The sequence below is a fragment of the Bison bison genome, unplaced genomic scaffold (genome assembly GCF_000754665.1).
Source record: "Bison bison bison isolate TAMUID 2011002044 unplaced genomic scaffold, Bison_UMD1.0 scf7180017864043, whole genome shotgun sequence".
Lineage (NCBI taxonomy): Eukaryota > Metazoa > Chordata > Mammalia > Artiodactyla > Bovidae > Bison > Bison bison.
This window is the reverse complement of record NW_011494615.1, coordinates 8,697,654-8,718,985: the sequence shown is the minus strand read 5'-3', so window position 1 is coordinate 8,718,985 and position 21,332 is coordinate 8,697,654. Positions and strand designations below refer to the sequence as shown.

The 21,332-nt window shown below is 46.8% G+C and overlaps 1 protein-coding gene across 1 annotated transcript in view; it reads right to left on the bottom strand.

Moving 5' to 3' along the window:
• OSBPL10 (oxysterol binding protein-like 10) overlaps positions 1-21,332 on the bottom strand; it is a 344,792-nt gene that overhangs the window by 241,917 nt on the left and 81,543 nt on the right. Inside the window, exon 2 of the mRNA XM_010835557.1 lies at positions 695-870. Coding sequence (XP_010833859.1) covers positions 695-870 — 176 coding nt within the window. The remainder of the gene's footprint in view (positions 1-694; positions 871-21,332) is intronic.

Below are 21,332 nucleotides of genomic sequence, written 5' to 3'. Positions count from 1 at the left end.
TTTTCTTTTTTTGATGTGGACCATTTTTAAAGTCTTTATTGAATGTGTTACCATACTGCTTGTGTTTCATGTTTTGGCTTTTTGGCTGCAAGGCCTGAGGAATCCCAGCTTCCCCAGCCAGAGATCAAAACCGCACCACCTGCATTGCAAGGCAAAGTCTTAGCCACTGGACCACGAGGAAGGTCCCCACCATGATCCCTAAAAGACTTGTTTGGACTTTCCTGGTTATTCCCTTGTTAAGCCACCATGCTTCCACGGGTTCCATCCTTGGTCCTGGAAGATCCCACATGTCATGCAGTGCAGCCACACAAAAAAAGTAGAAAGGAAGGGGGGGAAAGGTTTATTTTATCTTTAGAGCACAGCCTCATGGGCACTGAAGAGTCACTATATAAGGTACAAGCAAATATATACTGAGCTAATATGAAAAATCCGCTGAAGTCCTAAGGTTCAGCCAGCTTTGCGATCACTCACCTTGCATTTTCCTTAATTCCTTGGTTAATGAGGACAAATACTTCCTAATCTCAGCTCCTCTCCCCACCTCAAAAGGAGGAGAGGCAGTGTCTGTCACCAGAGTCCTCAAATACGGCAAACTGTTAAAGGTGATTTTTAAAAAACTGAAAAACCAGAGAGCCATCACCATGTTAACTGTGAACCCAAGAGGCCCATCTGCAAGCCTCCCGGGAGGTGAACATACCTCTCAGTTTGTACATCTCCCCATTGGCAGCATACACGACCAGCATGTGGGGTGCTTCGTCGCTCAGGGACACGATGGCACCAGAAAGAGACAGGGCTCCTCGAGGCTTCTGGTGCTTGCTCTGCTCGTTCACAAAATACTGCAGGATGCCAGCCTCGAAATCCAGCACGAAGTACCTGGGCAGAGAGATCACAGGGTGTCTGTCAGTTTTCTCTCCAAGCAAAGGAGAAGAAGAACCGAATCCTTATGTTGACATCAAGGGTCCCAATCCAGGATGCTGGGAGCTGAAAGTCCCTGCCAGACACCCACACAAGCCAGACCTGGGTAGCGAGAGAGAGTCCAATTCTTAAGTCAGAATGGAGCTCGTCGTGGCTCCTGAACAAAGGCCAGGCCCATTCGGGATATGGTGTGATGCCCACAGATACACGTGAGCCTCAGGATGGTCAAGAAGAGCAAGGCGCTGGGACACAGAATCTGGTAACAGGTTCAACGTGACTTCACAGGAACACCTGAAATTCACACCCCAGAAGTAGCAAGCTGGGCTGGACTCTGGGGCAGCCTGGGCACTGTATCTGAGCCCCAGGGCTGGGCCAACCAGGAACTAGAGGTGCTCACAAAGCTCTCTAACCTCCAGCGGGTCCTTCCACAGAACACTGTTCACACAACAGGGCAAGAATTCCCTCCGCTCTGGGAGGCCACAATGCCACTGGAGTCTATAACCAGGGGAAAAACAGAGGAACCGCTAGTTGTCTGAATGGCTCAAACAAATCTTGGGAGCTGAGTACCTGGCCTATCGACACTCACAATCTATCAGCAGAAAGTAGTCCAGACAACTTGCGCTTCTCCACAAGCCGTCTTCATCGGAGACCCACACTCCTCCTGGAGCCCAGAGGCTCAGCATAGCCCCTGCCTGCTTTCCCCGCCTCCCACTGTCTGCTCCACCCACGCCGGCTCCCCCAGCTGCCTCCCACCACAGGGCTTTTGCTCATGCTGTTTCCCCACCTGGAGCAGTTATTCAAAACAACACTGAAACTGTCTGTGCAGCTGGGTTTCACATCAGCATCCCACTGCACCATCAGTGGGTTTCTCTGATTAAAGAAAAGTCCAGAGGCTATCTGACCCACAGCCACACCCAAGCCACAGAACCAGTCTCAAATCAAATCACGGTGCAATTAAGGAGGGAAAAAAGTCAGTCCTTCATTAGCTTGAAAATACTTGCCATTCCTGTGTCTAGAACATGGTTCCTTCCCCTATTTATACTGCACGGTAACTTCAGGAACAACTCAAGTGCCACCAACTTGAGAAAGCTTCTCCTGACCAGGTCAAATCCTCCCACAAGTTCTCACCTGGAACTTGCCCCTCATGGCTTTGGCCCCCATGGGAATCTACATTTACAGGATTATCCAATTTAATGTCTGGTTTCGGCCCCCTCCCCCGAGACTCTACCCTATCCAGAGACAGACAATGCCTGACACCTCACTGATAGTATATTTATTCAGTGAATCAATGAAGGGGGAAAACTACCAGATTCCTACCAGATTCCAGTTTTCAATCCATGCACCCAAGCAGCTGGGTCGCCACTGGGAACTCGCACAGGCACTTGAAAATACGTCCCATATTTGAGGGTTACACAGTGATGCTTGCAAGTCAGACACCAAGCACGCAGACAATCCAGCCAGTTTGGAATCTGCAGGCACACGCAGTCCATCAACATGTACCTGCGGTTCTTAACACAGAAGCATATTGTGCTTTTATGGTGATTACTTTTTCAAATGGCTACTGAGTTGTTAGGACATAAATGTACATGAAGCTGTTTGCAGATGACTGCTTTAATCAATGAAACCGCGGGGCATTATCTTAACCTCTAAGCACCACAAACTAAGAAAGTGTACAAACTGCCACCCTGATTCTCACAGTATCCGACAGACAGCCATCATTATCCCTCAGTTTTCAGGGGCTGGGACTCAAAGAAACTCCAAATCCAAGTCCTGCTTGTCTGTGTCCACATCCACACCTGGTTCAGTCCAGCTCGCAAACTCTCTTTCGAGTCTCCCACAGGTCCTCCTTCACTACCTGCCCCGGGTTACCTCTCCTTACCCACTTAGGTGCTTCATTCTCCAAACCTTTCTGCTCCGAGAGAGCTAGCGCAGCTGAAAGTCCTCCTGCCTGCCCACAGAGGCGCCACTGCATCCCCAGCCCACAGGGCAGGTCTCAACCCTCCAGAATGCCAGTTCCTCCAAGAAATCTTCCTCTTTTAATTACTTGTAACATTCCAAATGTCCTGGACAAGACTATCTTTTTAACCTCTGTCCTCCCCCGCCACCCCAATCTCTTTTGGGTCATAATAATAAGGCTATACTTCTGGTCTCCACCACTACCATGGATAAATCAAGATACAAAGATGCCTTTGTGGGCCAGGACTCTTCAAAGTGTGGTCCGGGGCCCAGCAGTAGTATCAAGCTCACCTGGGAGTTTGTTTGAAATGTAAATCCTTGGGCCCCATCCAAGGCCGGCTGGATCAGAAACACTGGGGAAGGGGTCAAGGAGGCTTCCAGATGACTCTGATGCAGCTCAAGTTTGAGAAGCACTGGTCTAAACTAACAGCGCATCACCAAATCCCTGCCCACTTCTTCCAAGAGACATGAGATGAAAGGACAGAATATATCTCCCAGTTTTCTTTGTCGGGATGTGTGGCCATGTGAGCTGTGGCAACAGAATGTGAGCAGAAGTAAAACGCAGGACAGGCACACAACACACACTCACACAGGTTGGAATGGAGACATCCTGTGGGGCCACTGGGGATCCACAACGAGTGTGCCAAGGACCCCCAGAGAGAGGAGCCTGGGCCCCCGAATCACCACCTGGAGGACAGCCACCTGCTAAAAAACACCCTTATTTCTACAAGGATGAGAAAGAGGCTTCTGCTTATCTTATGCTTCAGATCTGTGATGGCAGTCAGCCTGGCAAATTCACCAAAAATCTTTTCAAAATGTCTATTTTCATGTCCTTCTACTCCTCCTCTCTGTGATGTTGAAGGAAAGTTACACAGATCAAAATAACCTGGAGTTAAAGCTCCCCTCTGGGTCCTCCCCACCATTCTATGCAAAACAAAGAACTCTCACCAGAAGGAAAAAAAAAACGGACATTAAGGTTGATTACACCCAGCTCCCAGCCGGTCCAGCCTCTGGCAGAGCTCCAGAATTTCTTGCCCCAGCCGTTTAAGAGATAACTACTCTGAACAACCTTGGAGAAGAACAGGCCCCTTAAGACAGTAGCTTTCCACATACATGCCTATATATACTTCCTCTTTTCTCGGGTCAGCGCAGCAGCTCACTAATCTGACTGCTGCCCCGTCTCGCCTCATTAAAGGTGATCTGTTCCTGTAAACTGCCAGTCTTTTCAAACCTCGCCTTCTCTAACTCCCTTACCCTACAGATGTGAAAACCAAATTCTATCCATGAGAGAGGAGTTGCGGTGATTTCTGAGCCACCAGGGGTCACGTTATTCAAGTGCTGACCCTGCCTTCTCTTTAGGAGTCCTGGTTTCAACGTGGCCTGGATTTCCTGTCACGGTGACTGCCGGTATGCAGACAACTCCCGGCAGGTCAGAGCATTGAGAGCAATAATCTGTACAGTGTAGGGAAAGAGCCTCGTCTCCAACTACAGCATTGTGTGTCTCCAGCCCCTGCATCCTCCCCCAAACCACCCTGGCAGAAGTGCACTGTTCCCCATCTATAAACACGCCCCCTGTACACAGAGGAAAGCAGAAAAGGTAGCGTACAATCTCAACAGGCTTCAAGGAAAAGGCGTAAGCCAAGTTGCCGTCCACACCCTGACCCTCCCCATCCACCCTGTGCCCTTGTTGGAATGGAGAAAGACTCAACACCTCTTCCCTTTCTGCTCTGTCCGCTCATCACCCAGGCCCATCAGCCTTTCCAGCTCCCAGATGCAGCTTCACAAATTCATCTCATTCATACCAACCATATATTTGCAAAGGACATTACTAAGAAACTGGTACCAAAAAATGAATTGAATTCTGGTTTTTTCCCCCCTTAATCAGGATGACAGAATAACCCAATGAGCAGAAATCATGCAGGCTATGGGAACACATGAATGATTTTTCACATTACCTATTTCAAAATGACATCTTAATTCTAACCCCCTGCCTCAGACAAAAAACAAAACACACCTTTCCACTGCTTCCTAAAATAGTTTCAGTGAAAATACAGGTTTGAATCAGGCGCACTAAAGAAGGTTATCAATAATTTGCTTTTTTTCTAAAGACAGTTAAAAGTTCGATCCTATTTGGAAGGAAATGATGGGAGAATATCCGATTAAAAATTGCAACAGATTAAACATAAAGTGTTCTTCCAGGACTGCCTTTGAAAGTTGAGTTAGCAGCTGTCACGTGTAGGTAGGAGCTGCCCACCCAGCATTATGAAACGCATTGCCGTGGGGGTCACATCCCCTGGGAGGAAGGAAATTACATTTGGTTTCCTGCAGGGTCAGGGCTCTGTCAGGCATTGCTGCATCAGAAATTTACGGCTTTCATCCTAAATGGAAAAGTTAAACGCATTTAGGGACAAGGCTTCACCAAATTAAGTGCAAACGCCAGATAAACTCCTGAAACTTTCCTAAACGCCTTTCATTCTGGAGAAATGAGTAAGACGAACCAAATTCCTAGAGTGGGTTCAATTCTAATTAGCATCTCGAGCTTCGTTTGCATCTTGACTGAGGAGCAAGTGAACCTAACTGTATATGAAGGGAACATACTTTAGGGGCTATGTTAACAAACCAGGGAGGGTGCGGGGTAGAGAGGAGAGAAAAAACAGAGGCGTCAAACCAACCCAGGAGACATGCCATCAGTCCTCATCAGGCCAGCCTCCGAGTGGCAACCTCGCTCTGTTCCAAAGCTGGGACCCGCGGGCAGCGGCAGGCCCACTTCACAAGGGCTGAGAACAAGCCACTGCTTCGGAAACAACACGTGAGCACGTGCTTGCACATACACACCTGCGTGCACACACACGCACATTCATCTGTACGCACACAGGCACACTCACTTGCGCATGCGTACATCCAAAGCAGCTGCCCTTAGGCTTAACTGCTTTCCAATCCTGGCATAACGGAGTCATCTGTCAACACCTGTAGCCTTTAATTCCCACCCTCACCTGCATTACAGACTTTCATGAAGGTTCAACTTCAGGATCTGAAAACTGAAAATCTGACATGTTTACTTTGGGAGGGGATAGACACGCCAATTGCCATCAGCATCCAGTTAGCAGCAGAAAAATAAAGGGAAAGGATTGGGGTGGGGGTGGTGGGAACAGGGGGGGAAGCAGCTCATTAATGCCGAGGCAGAAATCACAAGCAACCTACAAGAAAATTACAAAGAGGAAAACTGCAGTGAAAAAAGCTCTTTTGAAGAGGAGCTTCGCCAGACAGGCTGCTACTGACAAAAAGTTAAGACATTTCATCTAAACTTAAAAGTGAAAATTAAAACAAGAGGAAAGGGCTTGAGAAGGGAGGTTGATTGCCCAGCTCTTGACACCTGAGCTAGTTCTAGAAGGGAGTAAGGACCCCTCCCATTCCGTGTGGGGCTCGCACTTCCTTCCACGCCAGGCTCGAGGCCTCGCCCACCGGGCTCAGGACCCAGCTAGCCCGGTGCCCCACCTGCTGGGACCTGCCTCACCTTCCCAGGCCCTCCGCTTTGTTTCCACCTCCAACCCCACACTAATTATTGATCAAGAGAAGCTAGTCTCCAGCCCAAATATTCACACGTCATGGTTCGGGAACACAGCTCAGTGACAAACTCCCATGGACCGCACCCAGACAAATTCTTTATATTCCAAAATCACTTTGTCCTCTGAAAGGCGTGTCCTGGAAACCTTTCACAGAATCACAGTGTCTGTAGAAATCTGCCTACTCCAGGCCCTCTGTCTTCTGAGAAGCTCCTGCTCAGACTCCTGGAGCCCACCTGTGCCTTGTTCTGACCATGGCAACGGCGGCCTTGTCTCCAGCTAAACACCCTTCTCTGGATTGAGTGACTACTTGAAATTTTCATCTGTACAAGAGGCAAGTGCGGAAAGGTAAACAGCACACCCCCGATCTTATAGAGAGGAAACTAAGGCGTAGATTTTAATCAGGCCATCTTAGCCGTAAGGCCCAAGGCTCAAAACCATGCAGACAGTGTGTGTTGATTAAAGTACCGTTTTCACTGCAAAGATGCAAAACACAGGGTCGAAACTGACAGAAATATAAGAAAAAAATAAAACACAATCCGATTAGGAGACTTTTAGAATCCTTTTGCCCAGAGTTGGACAGATATGTAGAAAATGAATGGGAACATACAGATTCAAAACAATATATTCCCAAGTTTTATTTTAAATGTTACAAATAATTACATACCCAAATGAAAAATACACACACACAAACTTTTTAATATAAACTTTTTAAATGTGCATGGAACATTTTGCAAAATGTTGGCTAAAAACAGCATCAAAAAGTAAAAATTTTATAGGGCCAATCTTTAGACCTCACAATAACATCTGACATGTTAGAGACTTTAAAAAAACTAGTAGTATTAGTTTTAATAATACATTATATATATATATATCATATAACTTAATATATTCATATTAGGAAAAATATGGGTGGGTATTTTTAAACTGTTAGCATGGGGAAGGCACCAAAACAGGAGAGGCAAAACCATAAATTTACACATATTTATAAATTTTAAGCAATCTCCAGTTAAAAATAAGCCATAAATAAAACAAAAGACAACCAATAAAGCAGAGTTTTAAAAAAGAGTATTTTTAACTGTCTTCTTGTAAAAAGAATGTTCTTACAGTTTGGGTCAGCTGTTCCCTGCTTCTGAATCAGCAGAGTAGTTTAAAATGTGGATTCCAGACTGCCATCCCATAGAGAATCGGAATCTTTGTGGCTCAGATCAGGAAATCAGGAATATGAATTTCAAAATTTCCCTAGTGTGTGTTAATCTCTCAGTTGTATCCAACTCTTTGGGATTCCATGGACTATGGCCCTCCAGGCTCCTCTGTCTGTGGAATTCTCCAGGCAAGAATACTGGAGTGGGTAGCCATTCCCTTCTCCAGGGGATCTTCCCCACCCAGGGGATCAAACCCAAGTCTCCTGCATTGCAGGTGAATTCTTTACCGTCTTAGCCACCAAGGAAGCCCTAGATAAGCAGAAAAAACTAGTGCAAAATTGAGTCAGAATAAAAACCTTAAGCGTGTTATTCACACCCCTTTTTTGTCCCCCCTACCCTTTCAAGCTTTTCCTCCTAATCATTCACTCAGCAAACATCTGAGCACTATGGGCCCATCCAACAAAGTGGAACGTATTGTTTAAATACGAGCTGACCTTATTTTATCATTGTGTGAAAGAGCTGAAGCCCTGCTCCTAAATCACAACAGCTCAGGCAGTAGGTATCTCGGCTCTGTCACTGCGGGAGTATTTTTGAGAAAGATTTAATGAAAAATTATGTCACTGGGAATGTTGTTTCTGCATAACTGGATCATCAGCTAGCATCATGTAGGTTCACCTGGGCACAGCGGCCCCAGAGAGCAGGCCGAACGGCTGCTGCCTCGTGAACCACCTCACCTGACAAAGCATGAGCGTTAAGTCAAAGCGAACTTTTAACACAAGACTGGATGCACTGCACTTGGATTTCATGTATGATGAGATTCCATCTGCCTTTGAAGACCAGATCATTACATACCGGGAGCAAGAACTGAGACCTTTCTAACAAGGGTTAATACAGGCACTTCTGAACTCCTATTTACTCAAGTTTCCAAGGCCATTGGCTAAGAACTTCAACTACTACTACTTTAAACTGTAAAATGTCAAGACCCATCTTAATGCTCACGGTTCATTTTCATTCTTGCCATCGACAACACAAGGAACTTACCTGGGAATCCTTGAGATGGGCGGAGTCTTGAATCAAGTCTTTGCTTTACACTAAAACCCTGAACACACACATCAAATCACACTGAAGAGAATACTGGCTAAAGCCCGGGGGCAAAAGTGTGTGGGCAGCCTAGTGGCCACCAGGATGAAGAGAGATGGAAAGCTAGCCTGTGGAGACCAGGGAAGCAATTAGGATCAGAAGCAGGCCCCTAGGCTCAGGTTTTCTGCCCCTAAATATCCAACTGAATCCGCCTGGAGAAGGCAAGGCACCCCACTCCAGAATTCTTGCCTGGGAAATCCCATGGGCAGAGGAACCTGGCGGGCTACAGTCCATGGGGTCACATGAGTCAGACACAACTTAGCAACTAAACAACACAAATCCAGTGAAATCACACCCTAAACTCCACTGTCCCTGGATCAAAGCACCCTTTACTTTTCCCTACAGGCTACACGGCAGAGAGGAAAGAGGTGTGATCTGGCAGGAAGATGGCTGGTTCGACCTGTGGTTTTCAAACATTTGCTACATCGGCACAACCTGCAAGTTTGTTAAAAACACAAGCTCCTGGGCCCCTCCCACAGATTCGGGAGGTCTGGGTGGAACCAGAGAATTCCAGCAAGTTCCCAGGTGATGTTGATGCCGCAGGCGGGACCACGCTTTGAGAGCTACTGGTCCTCACTCTGTGACCTTGGCCACGGCACTCATCCACTCAGAGCCCTGAGTCCTGCATCTGCAAAGCCAGAAAGCTGGCTTGTTCTCTTCTGAACTGCTGTTCCACCATCACTGCGCCTCAAGGTCCGAGTGGGTATAAAACAAGAACTTCCCAGCGTCCACATCACTTTTCCAAATGCAAACAGTGAATCGGATCCCATGCTCATATTACACTATATCAGCGGTTTAATTAATTGGCAACAAAGCCAACAAGATAGAACTTAAAACAAGAGCCAGTGTTTGCTCTTTTCTTGGAGGTGCTGTGGCAATACGATTTGGCAAGGTTCTCAGATGTGGTATATGGATAAAGCACTGTGGATACGTTTACTTATTCTATGGTTAAAGAAAAGAGAATTTACATAAACTCAGCTAAATTTTAAAGAATTTGGCTTTGGTTCCAAAACTAAGTCTTATTTCTAAGAATTCACTCATTTCTTTAAAAATACATATATATATATTTTTTTAATGAGTACCAAACTTGCTAGGCACTATATGCTAAATGCTAAAAATACATAGGAGGGGACTTCCCTAGTGGTCCAGTGGTTAAGAATCTGCCTGCCAACGTGGGGGACACAGGTTCGATCCCTGGGCCCAGAAGATCTCACGTGCTGTGGGGCAACTAAGCCCCCATGTGCCCGAACTACTGAAGCCCACATGCTTAGAACCCAGGCTCTGCAACAAGGGAAGCCACCACGAGAAGAGGCCCAGGGGCAGCAACGAAGACGACCCAGCGCAGCCAGAAATAAATAAAAGCAAATAAAATGAAAAAAAATTTTTTTAATGTAATCCATAGGAGGTGGGGGACAAGGTCTCTGATTTGATGGGGGTACGGAAGATGTGCCAAGAAACAATAAGGTATTTACAAAAATGAACACACAGCTTTAGCTGCGCTGAGAGTCTCGTGTTAAGAAGAAAGTAGAATGTGACCTAGCTAGAGATTTCCCAACACAAAATGTCCATGAACTGGTGAATGGATAAACAAATTGTGTGATAGAGCCACACCACGGAATACTATCTAGCAATAAAAAGAACACAACATTGACATGTGCTATATGGGTGAACCTCAGAAATAACATGCTAAGTGAAAGAAACCAGATGCAAGAAGATTACATGTTGTATGATTTCATGTATACGAAGTGTCCAGAGAAGGGAAATTTATAGAGACAAAAGCAGAGGAAGAACTCCTCTGGTGGTCCAGTGTTTAGGGATCCATGTTTCCACTGCAGGGGGCACAGGTTCATCCCTGGTTGGAAAACTAAGACCCCACATGCTAAAAATAAACCAAGAAGCAAGCAAGCAGACAACTGACTGTTTGGAGCTGAGGATGAGAACAGTGTATTAACTATACACTGTACACTGTATATTAACTATACACTGGCTAGAAGGAATTATTTTGGTGATAGGAATGTTCTCAAACTGGATTTTGATGATAGTTGCACACTATAAATTAGCTAAATATTATTGAATTGTATGCTTGCAATGGGTAAATATTATACTGTTCAAATTATACTTTAATAAAAGTGTTTTTAAAAACTTCAGCAATCCTGGCAATATCCTAGACCAGGGTAGAGGTGTCAGAATTACTGCCAGGGTACAATTGACAAGACCTGATAATGGACTGGGAATTTCATTTGTGGGCTGTTACACTTCAGAAGCCTTTACAACTTCCAGGAGGTGTTGATTGGCAATTGGATGAATGGATCTGGAGTCCAAATAGGATCTGAGCCGGGGATTAAAGATGAATAATCTGACAATAAGTAGCCAAGAGAGCTAAAGGCACAACTGAGACTGCACAGAAAGAGAAGACAGGAAAGAGAAGGCCCAGCATCAAGTCGTGAGGAACTCTTAACATTAAACAGGAAAAAGAGATGAAGAGAACAAGATGGAGAGACGGGAGGAAAACCAGAACCCCAGAAAGAGAACATTCATGAAGGCAGGAGTGATCAGCTGTGCCAAGTGCTAACAAGATGTCAGTAAGATAAGAACTGAAACATGTCTTCTCTGTGACCATACACAGATCTATTTGTATATTTCAAGACTCAAGGATTCCCATGACCCTGACTTTACCATAAAGCAAATCAGTTCATGTTGGTATGCAAGGCCAAGGGAGACAGGAAAAGAACTTCTCTTTTCCTCCAAACATGTATTGTCTAAGTCCACCAGCTGCTTCCCAACACTCATGTTCCATTTTTACTGGGATCAGTGGAAAGACAGATCTCTGGGTTGAAACCAAGGGTTACAACCTCAGCTCTGGCTCAATTAGCTTGTGGTCTGAAACCAGATGTAGCGGTGACAGTTGACTATCTATCCTACCTATAAAATAATCATTTTCTCTCTCAAATCAAGAGAACTCCAATTGTTATCTGAGCCGATACACAATGCCAGAATACATTTCCCAATCTTCCTTTAAGCTAGATGTGGCCATCTAAGTTCTAGCTCATGAAGAATAGTGACAGATTGGACTCCTTCCCCTCCTCTACTTGCTTTGTTGGAAGGTAGACACAGTGGCTGGAATTCCAACACTCTTTTTGAACTTTGAGGACATGGCCACACCCTAGGGATGGTGAAGGAGAAAGTTAAAAGGAACACGAGCCTCTGAAATCTATGGAACCCCCACACCAACCCTGAAATAATTAAGCAAAAAAAATCATGTATGTACAATGGAATATTATTCAGCCATAAAAAAAGAATAAAATAATGCCATTTGCAGCAACATGATCAAACTAAGAGCAGTAAATCAGACAGAGAAAGACAAATCACATGATATCACTTCTACTGTGGGATCTCAAAAAAGATACAAATGAAATTATTTACAAAACAGAAACAGAACTACAGACACAGAAAACAAATTTAAGGTTACCAGAGGGAAAAGGTGGAGGGGAAAGGATAAATTAGGAATTGGGGATTAACAGATACACACTACCATAGATAAAATATAATCGACAAGGACCTACTGTATAATAGCACAGGGAACTGTATTCAATATTTTGCAATAACTCATATGGGAAAAGAATGAAAAATAATAGATATAGATGATGTATAACTTAATCACTTTGCTGTACACCTGAAACTAACACAGCATTGTAAATAAACTACACTTCAGTAAAATAGATAAATAAAGACTAAACAAGAAGGAGCTTAAGGTTAACAAAAACAAAAACACCCGCCTACCCTCTGAGGTAGGTACCATTACTACCCCTTACTAACCACAGGAAACAGAGAGGGTCTCTCCCTCAACCAGTCACACAGCCCATCAGCAGAGATGACGTGAGCCCAGGCAGTATTCCCCTAACCCCTGCACCACCCTGCCTGTCTCAGAAAGCTACCAGCACACTACACCCCCCACCTCAGGACAGGGTGCCTCAGCCTTCCAGCACCTTCTAAGCAGAGGTGTGGGCTAGGAGGGACACGCTGCTCAGGAAGTGTTGACCATTCAGACTTCACGTCAAAGGTGGGATGTCCGGCTTCCCTGGTGGTCCACTGGTTATGAATGTACCTTGTAATGCAGGGGACACGGGTTCGATTCCTGGTCTGGGAATATCCCCACATGCCATGGAGCAACTAAGCCCATGAGCTACAATGACTGGAGCCCGAGCACCAGCAGCCCACGCTCCACAGCCAGAGAAGCCACTGCGACGAAAAGCCTGAGCACCACACCTGGAGCGTAGCCCCCTCTTGCTGCAACTAGAGAAAGCCCACGCGCAGCAACAGAGGCCAGTGCAGTCAAAGATGGGAGGTCTACTCAAACCAGGGAGCTGCCTGGGGTCAAGTTCTCCTCACAGGATTATGCAGGCAGCTAACACCTGGGAGATGGGAAGGAGAGAAGATGAAAGTGGTAAAGTCTAAATGGGATGGTCCAAAGAATTCTCACCAGGCTGATCGGTGTCACCCGGGAGAGATCACGCCTCCTGCTTCTTCCAGCTGCCGTGGGCAGCCACCCCGCCCACTCTCTCCCTGGGTCCTCCACACCTGCTGTGATCCTGCTTACACCCAGCTTACCTTCCCCAGCATGAGATCCCAAGGCTCCCAGCCCTGCAGGAAACCAGCAGGAGCATCGTAGTCGCCTGCAGATCTCAGGGCCGGGGAAGGACAGGACCAGCCTGGCAACTAGTCTCAGGCACTCATGCAAAAAGAGGCTCATGTGACCAACGGGCAGATCAGATCCGGCTGCCGCCAAGGGCCCTGGAAAAACACACATTCCCAAAGGGAAATCGCACGCTGGCTAGCTCTACCTGGCATGTCATTAAACTAACGTGAAAGGGTCCAACATACCCAAACACGATTAAAGTCTCAGCTGCTTCTCCAACACATGCTCCAAGGCCTCCCAGCAACATAAGCCACCATGAGCACAACATCAAGTCCACAATAAAGCTGCGAGGTCACCAGGTCCTCCTGGGAGTTGTGAGCCCAGTACGCTCTCTGGGGACACAGTCCCAAGCAGGGGACACAGAGGCCCAAGTGTCCACACATGCCCACTCTCCACACGCGCTCTCTCAGGGAGCCTGAGTCAGTATCATTTCCCACCTGGTCTGACCTTGTCAAGATCTGCGCCTGGGGAAGTCACCGGTGTTCATGGGACCTCCCCGATTTTCTGGGGAAGAGGCAGTGTCGGTGCCAACAGCCAGTCAACATGAATGCTCAGTCGTGTCTGACTCCTTGTGACCCCATGGACTATAACCCACCCGACTCCAGGCAAGAATACAGTGAGTGGGTTGCTGTTTCCTTCTCCAGGGGATCTTCCCAACCCAGGAATCAAACCCACGTCTCCTGCATTACAGGCAGTTTTTTTAACTCGCTGAGCTATCAGAGTGAGCGGACAGAATTCCCAGTTTGAAGTTTTTCTTTAAAGAATTTTTCTAGCGGCCACTACCAACATGTCTACAGTGGCCAAAAATCAAACATACATGGACAAAAGAACCAGGTTAGAGAAGTTTTTATCTCGCAGGGCTTTTCTAAGAATTAAGTTATTTTCTGTAAAATGCTGAGAACAGTGTCTGACACATAGCTAGCAACATATATATTACATATAGAAATTACATATACATACAATTATTTCTCAAATAATATATTAAGGCAATACTTAGCAATTACCTTAAAAAAGTGTGGTCTTATTTTTTTCATTTTACAATTAAGGAAAGAGCTTTTATTGTTTTTGTTGTCAGAAACAGCAGGTTATGGAATTTAATTTACTCTGTTCTATTTGCTAACAGCTCTGTGACGTAGATGTTATTTCTATTCTACCTAAAAAGAAGCATTCCCAGGTGGCACAGTGGTAAAGAATCTGCCTGCCAATACAGGAGACATCAGAGACGCGGGTTCGATCCCTGGGAAGGGAAGATCCCCTGGGAAGGAAATGGCAACCCACTCCAGTATTCTTACACGGAGAATCCTGTGATCTCGTACTGGATACACACAAGTCACGTGACGACAGCAAACCCGGCCGTGTCAGAGCACACGGGATCCCATAAAGAGCACCCATCCCACAGCCTCCTGGCTGCTCATCTCAATAGTGAGATTAAGGCCTAATGAGAGGGGAGCATGGAGACTGCTGCTGCTGCTGTTGTGTCTCTTCAGTCGTGTCCGACTCTGTGCGACCCCAGAGATGGCAGCCCACCAGGCTCCCCCGTCCCTGGGATTCTCCAGGCAAGAACACTGGAGTGGGTTGCCATTTCCTTCTCCAATGCATGAAAGTGAAAAGTGAAAGTGAAGTTGCTCAGTCGTGTCTGACTCTTCGAGACCCCATGGACTGCAGCCCACCAGGCTCCTCCATCCATGGGATTTTCCAGGCAAGAGTGCTGGAGTGGGGTGCCATTGCCTTCTCCGATGGAGACTAGTAAACATCAACCAAATCCCAAACGTCAATGATATTTTCTGAATCTACTTTGAAATCACCACTACACCATCTCCAAGATAAACACCTGCCGGGAGCCGGCGTGACAAGCTCCGCCCATGGCAAAGGTCATGAGGAAGGCGGCTTGGCATACGCAAAGGCGGGATCGAGCCTCAGGAGTCCCCCTGGAAATTCTCGAGTATCTACCCCCAAAACCAGAGTCTGCCTACTTTCTGCTTTGTGCTCACCTACACCTCTGACTTCACGGGGGGCTGTCCCCCACTACCTCTCTGAAAAAAAGAGTTAACTTACAGCTCCAGTTAATAAAGTTCCTGGGTATGATAGTGTTTCAACCTACAAACTCCTTTGGAAGTCCTCTAGCCTGCCTGAATAGGTTTTTCGGGCCACATGTGATTGTTCAGAGCCTCCCAACTGAGGCATGAGATGTTCTAAACTGTCTAAACACAGATTCCTTTGAGTAGTTAAAAGATTGATTAGAAATTGTATTGGTGAAGGGTTTTTCACTTGTTGGGCCAATGTTTGCTGCTAAGTCTCCATATCCCTTACCTGCTGTGTCCCTGGCAGTGTATTGATTAATATGATTGGTGTAAGTAGTAGCTTTAATGTTTGTAACCTTGGACCCTTGAGTTAATTCTTTTTCTTGTTATAGCCCACTACACCTTTGCCCTGTAGGAATTCAACTTTATCTAATGCTTTTGGAGGGTGGCGCCTGACTAATCACCTTTAGAGAAAAGTAAGTTTTCTGAAGAAAGGGTCTTAAAATGTTAACAGGCCTCAGGGCCAGAAGATGATGCAAATCACCTAAACTTTTGCATATGACAAGTTTGCAGGAAGAAAGCCTGGCTTACTGCCTGACTCTACCCTTCCCCCATTATCCTCTATGCATAACTTAAGGTATAAAAACTACTTTGGAAAATAAAGTGTGGGCCTTGTTCACCAAAACTTGGTCTCCCCATGTCGTTCTTTATCTCACCTTCTGGCTGAATTATTCAGCCTCTTTTCTCCACTGAATTTCCTCACTGAGCTATCCTTATTTAACCACTCTTTATATCCTTAATTAACATTTAATTAAGCAATTGTTTCCTGATCCTCGCCGACACCGACCCTGCTTCGAATTCCCTGGATCCACCGGGGCTGGACCCCGGCAAACACCGAAGCCTTCTCAGCAAGACAGCCTAGGCTTCCTTGCCAAGAAACTGCCACTTGATTTCCTGTTCTGACCCCTCCCATCCCCCAAAGAGGGGGAAACAAGACGTGTATTCTCCACCTACTGGTCCAGCCTGAATTTTGACCACCAGTGGCCACTGTTCAACCTTATTTATCTCCTCTCCTGTGGAGACAGCATGAGTTTGGGGGTGGCCCTGCTAAGCTGTGTGAGATTTCACAAACACACAGAAGACGGATGGAAGGACCAAGGTCAGGCAGCAGCACGCCAGCTCCTTCTCTCACCCCGTCCATTACCTGCCACTTCAGTGTGCCCAGCAAGAGCAAACGAAACAGTCCACTTCACGAAAAGCCAATCTCTGTTCACTGCATTCTTCGAGCTTTTTATACCCTCCCTCAACCACCTCTTAAACTGTTTTTCATAAAAGATATATGACCCACCTGCTCCTACCACTCCCAACCAGAACGAATCTCTTTCATCAACCTCCTACCCCCACCCCACAGCAGACCGATGGGGCTGAAAAAGTGGGAAATCGTTTGGCTTCCTATTAACTGTTACTATTATTATTACCATCATCACCATCATCGGGTTCCATGACTGTCTCTGACACCTAACCTGGAAACTCCTTCAGGGCCACATCACTTGATGGGAGAATCCCTCTGGGCTCAGCACAGAATCTCATATATTGAGGACTCTAATACATGTCCCCTGTTGGGCCAGGGTGACGGTCAGTAAACAAGAAAGCGTCCCTTCATTATCATTCCCTGTCCTCATTTATCTATTGTCACCACCATCACAACCATAATATAAAACTCTCTAACATCAGTACCATTCTCCATCATCAGGGACATTTTTAGGTCTATGAATATGCCTAAGATGCCACACGAGGATCGGAAAGTTAACATCATTGACTCTGCCTCTTCCCCAGTGTACTTATCCCTGATTAAAGACCAACCAGTCAGCAGAATAATCAATCCCCAACCATTGAAGACCTAGTTCATCCGGGGACCACCCTGAGCCCCTAGTCCCCCGACTACGAGCAGATCGGATTCGAGTTTCAGGAATAAGAGCGGCTGCACCTGATGACGACGATCGTGGTGTCAGGCCATCATCCATGGCTAATGGAGAACTCCCTCACGTCAAACTTGATTCTGAAGACCATCACTCATTGAAGACAGCTTGCCTGCCAAACCCACTTGTGTAGAAGATTTTATGTTGAGAGAATGCTCATAGCTGTGGGAAGCTAAACATTTCCCCAACCCTCTGGAGAAGCAGGGAAACTGCCCAGCCTGCTTCTGAATTACTGATGTCATAATTTATTGAAAGGTCTCTGCTAGGTCATAGGTCACACCCCCTATGCAATGCCAGGTACCTACTCCAGGGTCTCTCCCTTCGGGGAGTGGGGGCAAGCAACATGGAGACAGTGGTCCCCGAGAATCTACCTTTCAAGGATCTTATAGCCCCGAACCTGACCAGCACTCAGCATCAACACACTCGTCTGGTGACCTCATTTCATCATCTCCTAAAGTAGGTGGGGTACTCTTCACTCTATTTTACCAATATGAAACCTAAGGCTGGTAAATTTCCCCGATTTCCAGCTAGTTGATAGAGGGACCAGGACCAGGACCAGGACCAGCTATTAGAACTTTTGGTCCACTGCTTGTTTCATTCAGTCATGAGGTTGCCCCAACTCATGTTTACATTCACTGCCAGGCATTCTTCTAGATGCTGGGGACAGAGAAGTGAACAAAACAGATAATTCCTGCCTCACGGAGCTGACATTTCAGTGGGAGGAGAGAAATTACAGACCTATAATATGTAAAAATACAGTGTCAGAAAGTGCAAACCAGGCTGCCATTTGGCGCAGTCGAATTTCCCCAGGTCAGGGAAGGTCTGTTTATATGGAGGACTTGAGCGGAGACCAGAAGGAAACGGGAGGTGTGTGTCAGCTGAAGGGAAAACTGTGTTCCAGGCAGGAAGTACGACATCGGAGGCGGGAGCAGGCTGGGCACGCTGGAAAAAAGCAGGAGAAACGCAGACATGACAGGAGCAGGTGAGTGAGGGGGCCAGAAGCCACAGGGCCTTGCAGGCTGTGCTAAGGACCCCAGATTTTACTCCCAGGAAGACGGGAGGCCTCCAGAGGGCACTGACACTAGAGGGTCACTCCAGAACAATGCTTAAGTGGGTGACTGGAGAAGCTGGGAGGTCCATTAGGAGCTAACTGCCAAAGTCCAGGTAGAGATGTACCCCAACGGACCACATGTAACATGTATACATAAGCCACGTAGAATTTTCCAGCAAAACTTAAAAAACAACCCTTTCTCCTCTACCTGCGTCCTGATAACTTGTTCATCTATTAGCTGACTCAGAGACAGGGTGTCCAGCCTGGGATATGGGTGCCAGGCATTTCCACTGTGTCAGCGGCCTACTTGTACTGGCCATGGTCCACAGTGAGGATGAGGTTAAGGAAAGGACCGGCATTGACTTTGGTTTCTATTATTTTAAGATGTTTGCTTGACTCTCCACAGTCTGTGATTCTCTGGATTGCAGCCATCAGTTCTCTGATTCGATACTCTGTTCCCATAGGCCAGGATGTATTTTAAGAACCAGAAGATATTGATCTCAAGTAGGTGACAGAGGTACTGGGGACAAAGAAACGGAAGCGAGGATGGGCAGCAGCTCCCCTCGGGCACTGCACACAGCTTGGCTCTCACCTAACTCGCGATCTGTAACCGACAAGAAACCGGGGGTCACCTCTTCAACTGCGTCAAGAGCCATCCAATAACACTGACTTTAGGTTGCTGGAAAAAAGTCTCAGCATAGAATGAGGTCTCTTAATGTAACCTTGGGACGTCCCTGGTGGTCCATTGGCTAAGACTCTGCACTCCCAATGCAGGGTTCAACCCCTGGTCAAGGAACTAGATCCCACATGCCTCACCAAAGATCCTGTGTGCTGCAACTGAGACCCAGCACAGCCAAATAAATAAGTAAAAAAAAAAACCCTAAGCATACAACTGTATGGCTGTGAGCATAACTGACGCCATCTTGGGCCCAGGCAGCTCTTCCTGCCCTCCTGCTGACCCCACCCAGGACTGTACTGAGCGATAAATCCCATGTTTGTCGTTAGGGCCTTTGTGGTCAAGAGGTATAGTTTAATAATCACTAGGACCAGGTGGCCTCCATGCTCTGTTAGTCCCCAAACAATGATAAGAGACCTTGGTTGACATATTCCTGGCACCCATGCAAACAGTTACCCTTCATAAACTCGATTCAGGAAGGCATGTGCTGTTTCTGAGCATCTACCCCACCCCCAAGTTATCTAAAACCGTCCTAACATTCCCTTGGAGGTACAGAGTGCTTCTAGCATTCTAGGAATGCTTCTAGATCGCTGTCTGTGGGGTCTCCACCCCACTCTGTAAGTTCCCCGTAATAACCTGGTCCCTGGATTATACAGAGCTGCCTGCCTCGTTTCTCCACCTGCAGACACCTCCTCAGTTCAGTGGGCTCTCTTCATACCCTCCACCCTCCAACAATAACATCAGGACTCTTAGTGACACTGGGCTTCCCTGCTGGTTCAGATGGAAAAGAACCTGCCTGCAATGCAGGAGACATGAGTTGGACCTGGGTCAGGAAGATCCCCTGGAGAAGGGCATGGCACCCCACTCCAGTATTCTTGCCTAGAGAATCCCATGGACCAAGGAGCCAGGAGGGCTACAGTCCATGGGGTTGCAAAGAGCCGGACACGACTGAGTGAGAATGCTTCCGCTTCTTAGTGATGTTAATTTTCCTCTCTATAGGCTGACCTAAGGAACCCTTGTTCGAGGCCAGTGAAGAAAGTAACCTGAGGCTCACATGGCCTCCTCCAGCAGCAGGGCCTGGCCTCCAGCGGCCTCTCACGGCTTCCTTTCCACACCCACTCTCCTTCATACTAACGGCCTACATCCTCTTAACACCATGACCTCCCATTCCTAACCAGTGTTCTCCACCAAAGGAAATGCGCTGGCATTCAGCCAGAACACCTCTCAGTTTGGTTTCTGGTCTTGTGCTCTGTTTGTGAAGCTGTTTTTGAGGCACCTGGAAATTAGTCCTGGGGAAAAGAACATACATAATGGAAAATAAAAGATTCCATTAACTTGATGACTCTTGTGGCTGATGAAAGCTATGCCTGGTGCCGCTCAAGGTTAAAAAAAAAAGGGGGGGGGAGCGGGGACGGGGGAATGGCTTACTAAATAGCCTCCTCTCAGCAAATTATTTCATTAGCAAAAAAACACAAATTGCATTCCTACAGTGACTGACTGACTCAGCAGAGACTCTGGTGCCCGGCAATTTCCGGTCCAACAAGCACTGCGATTCCACAGACCCTCAGTGTCCCCATCAGCTCTTGTTCCCCAGCTGTTCTCCACATCCCAAGTGAGACACAGGCTACTCGTGGACCTCACATCCATCTCCCTGAACTGCCGCCACTCCGAGCAGCAGCCTTGAAACCAACCACGTAACATCCACTCAAACAAGAAGAAAATCTGATAAGTTAGAGGCACTGAAAAGCAAAGCCTGAGCAAAGCAAGTGATCGCTGCCCTGGAGAGATGAGGACCACCGGTAGCATCCTCGTCCTCTGGCCTTTCAACACAGGGACATGGGCTTCTGGCAGGGACAAGGCAACTACAGAATTCAGAGGGAGGCCAGGACTCCAGAGATGCGCCCCAATCTGCTGTTTTTGGCAAACACAGAGTGGCCCAGATCAGAGGCAGTACTGTTGAAATACAGCTTGGTCTTCCACTGCAAAATGTCACTTCCTTCAACAGCAAGCCTAAGTCTCCCAAGACTTACCAATATTTATAGCATGCTTCAATTGCCTTCTACTTCAATTTAATCCACTTCATGAATTAAAGGGCCTCTCTTTCCTTTCTCCCAATCATTCTGTAAGCCAGCAGGCTCTCATTTCAAACACAGACCAGAATAAAATGTTCTCCTTAATCAAAGAACATGGTTT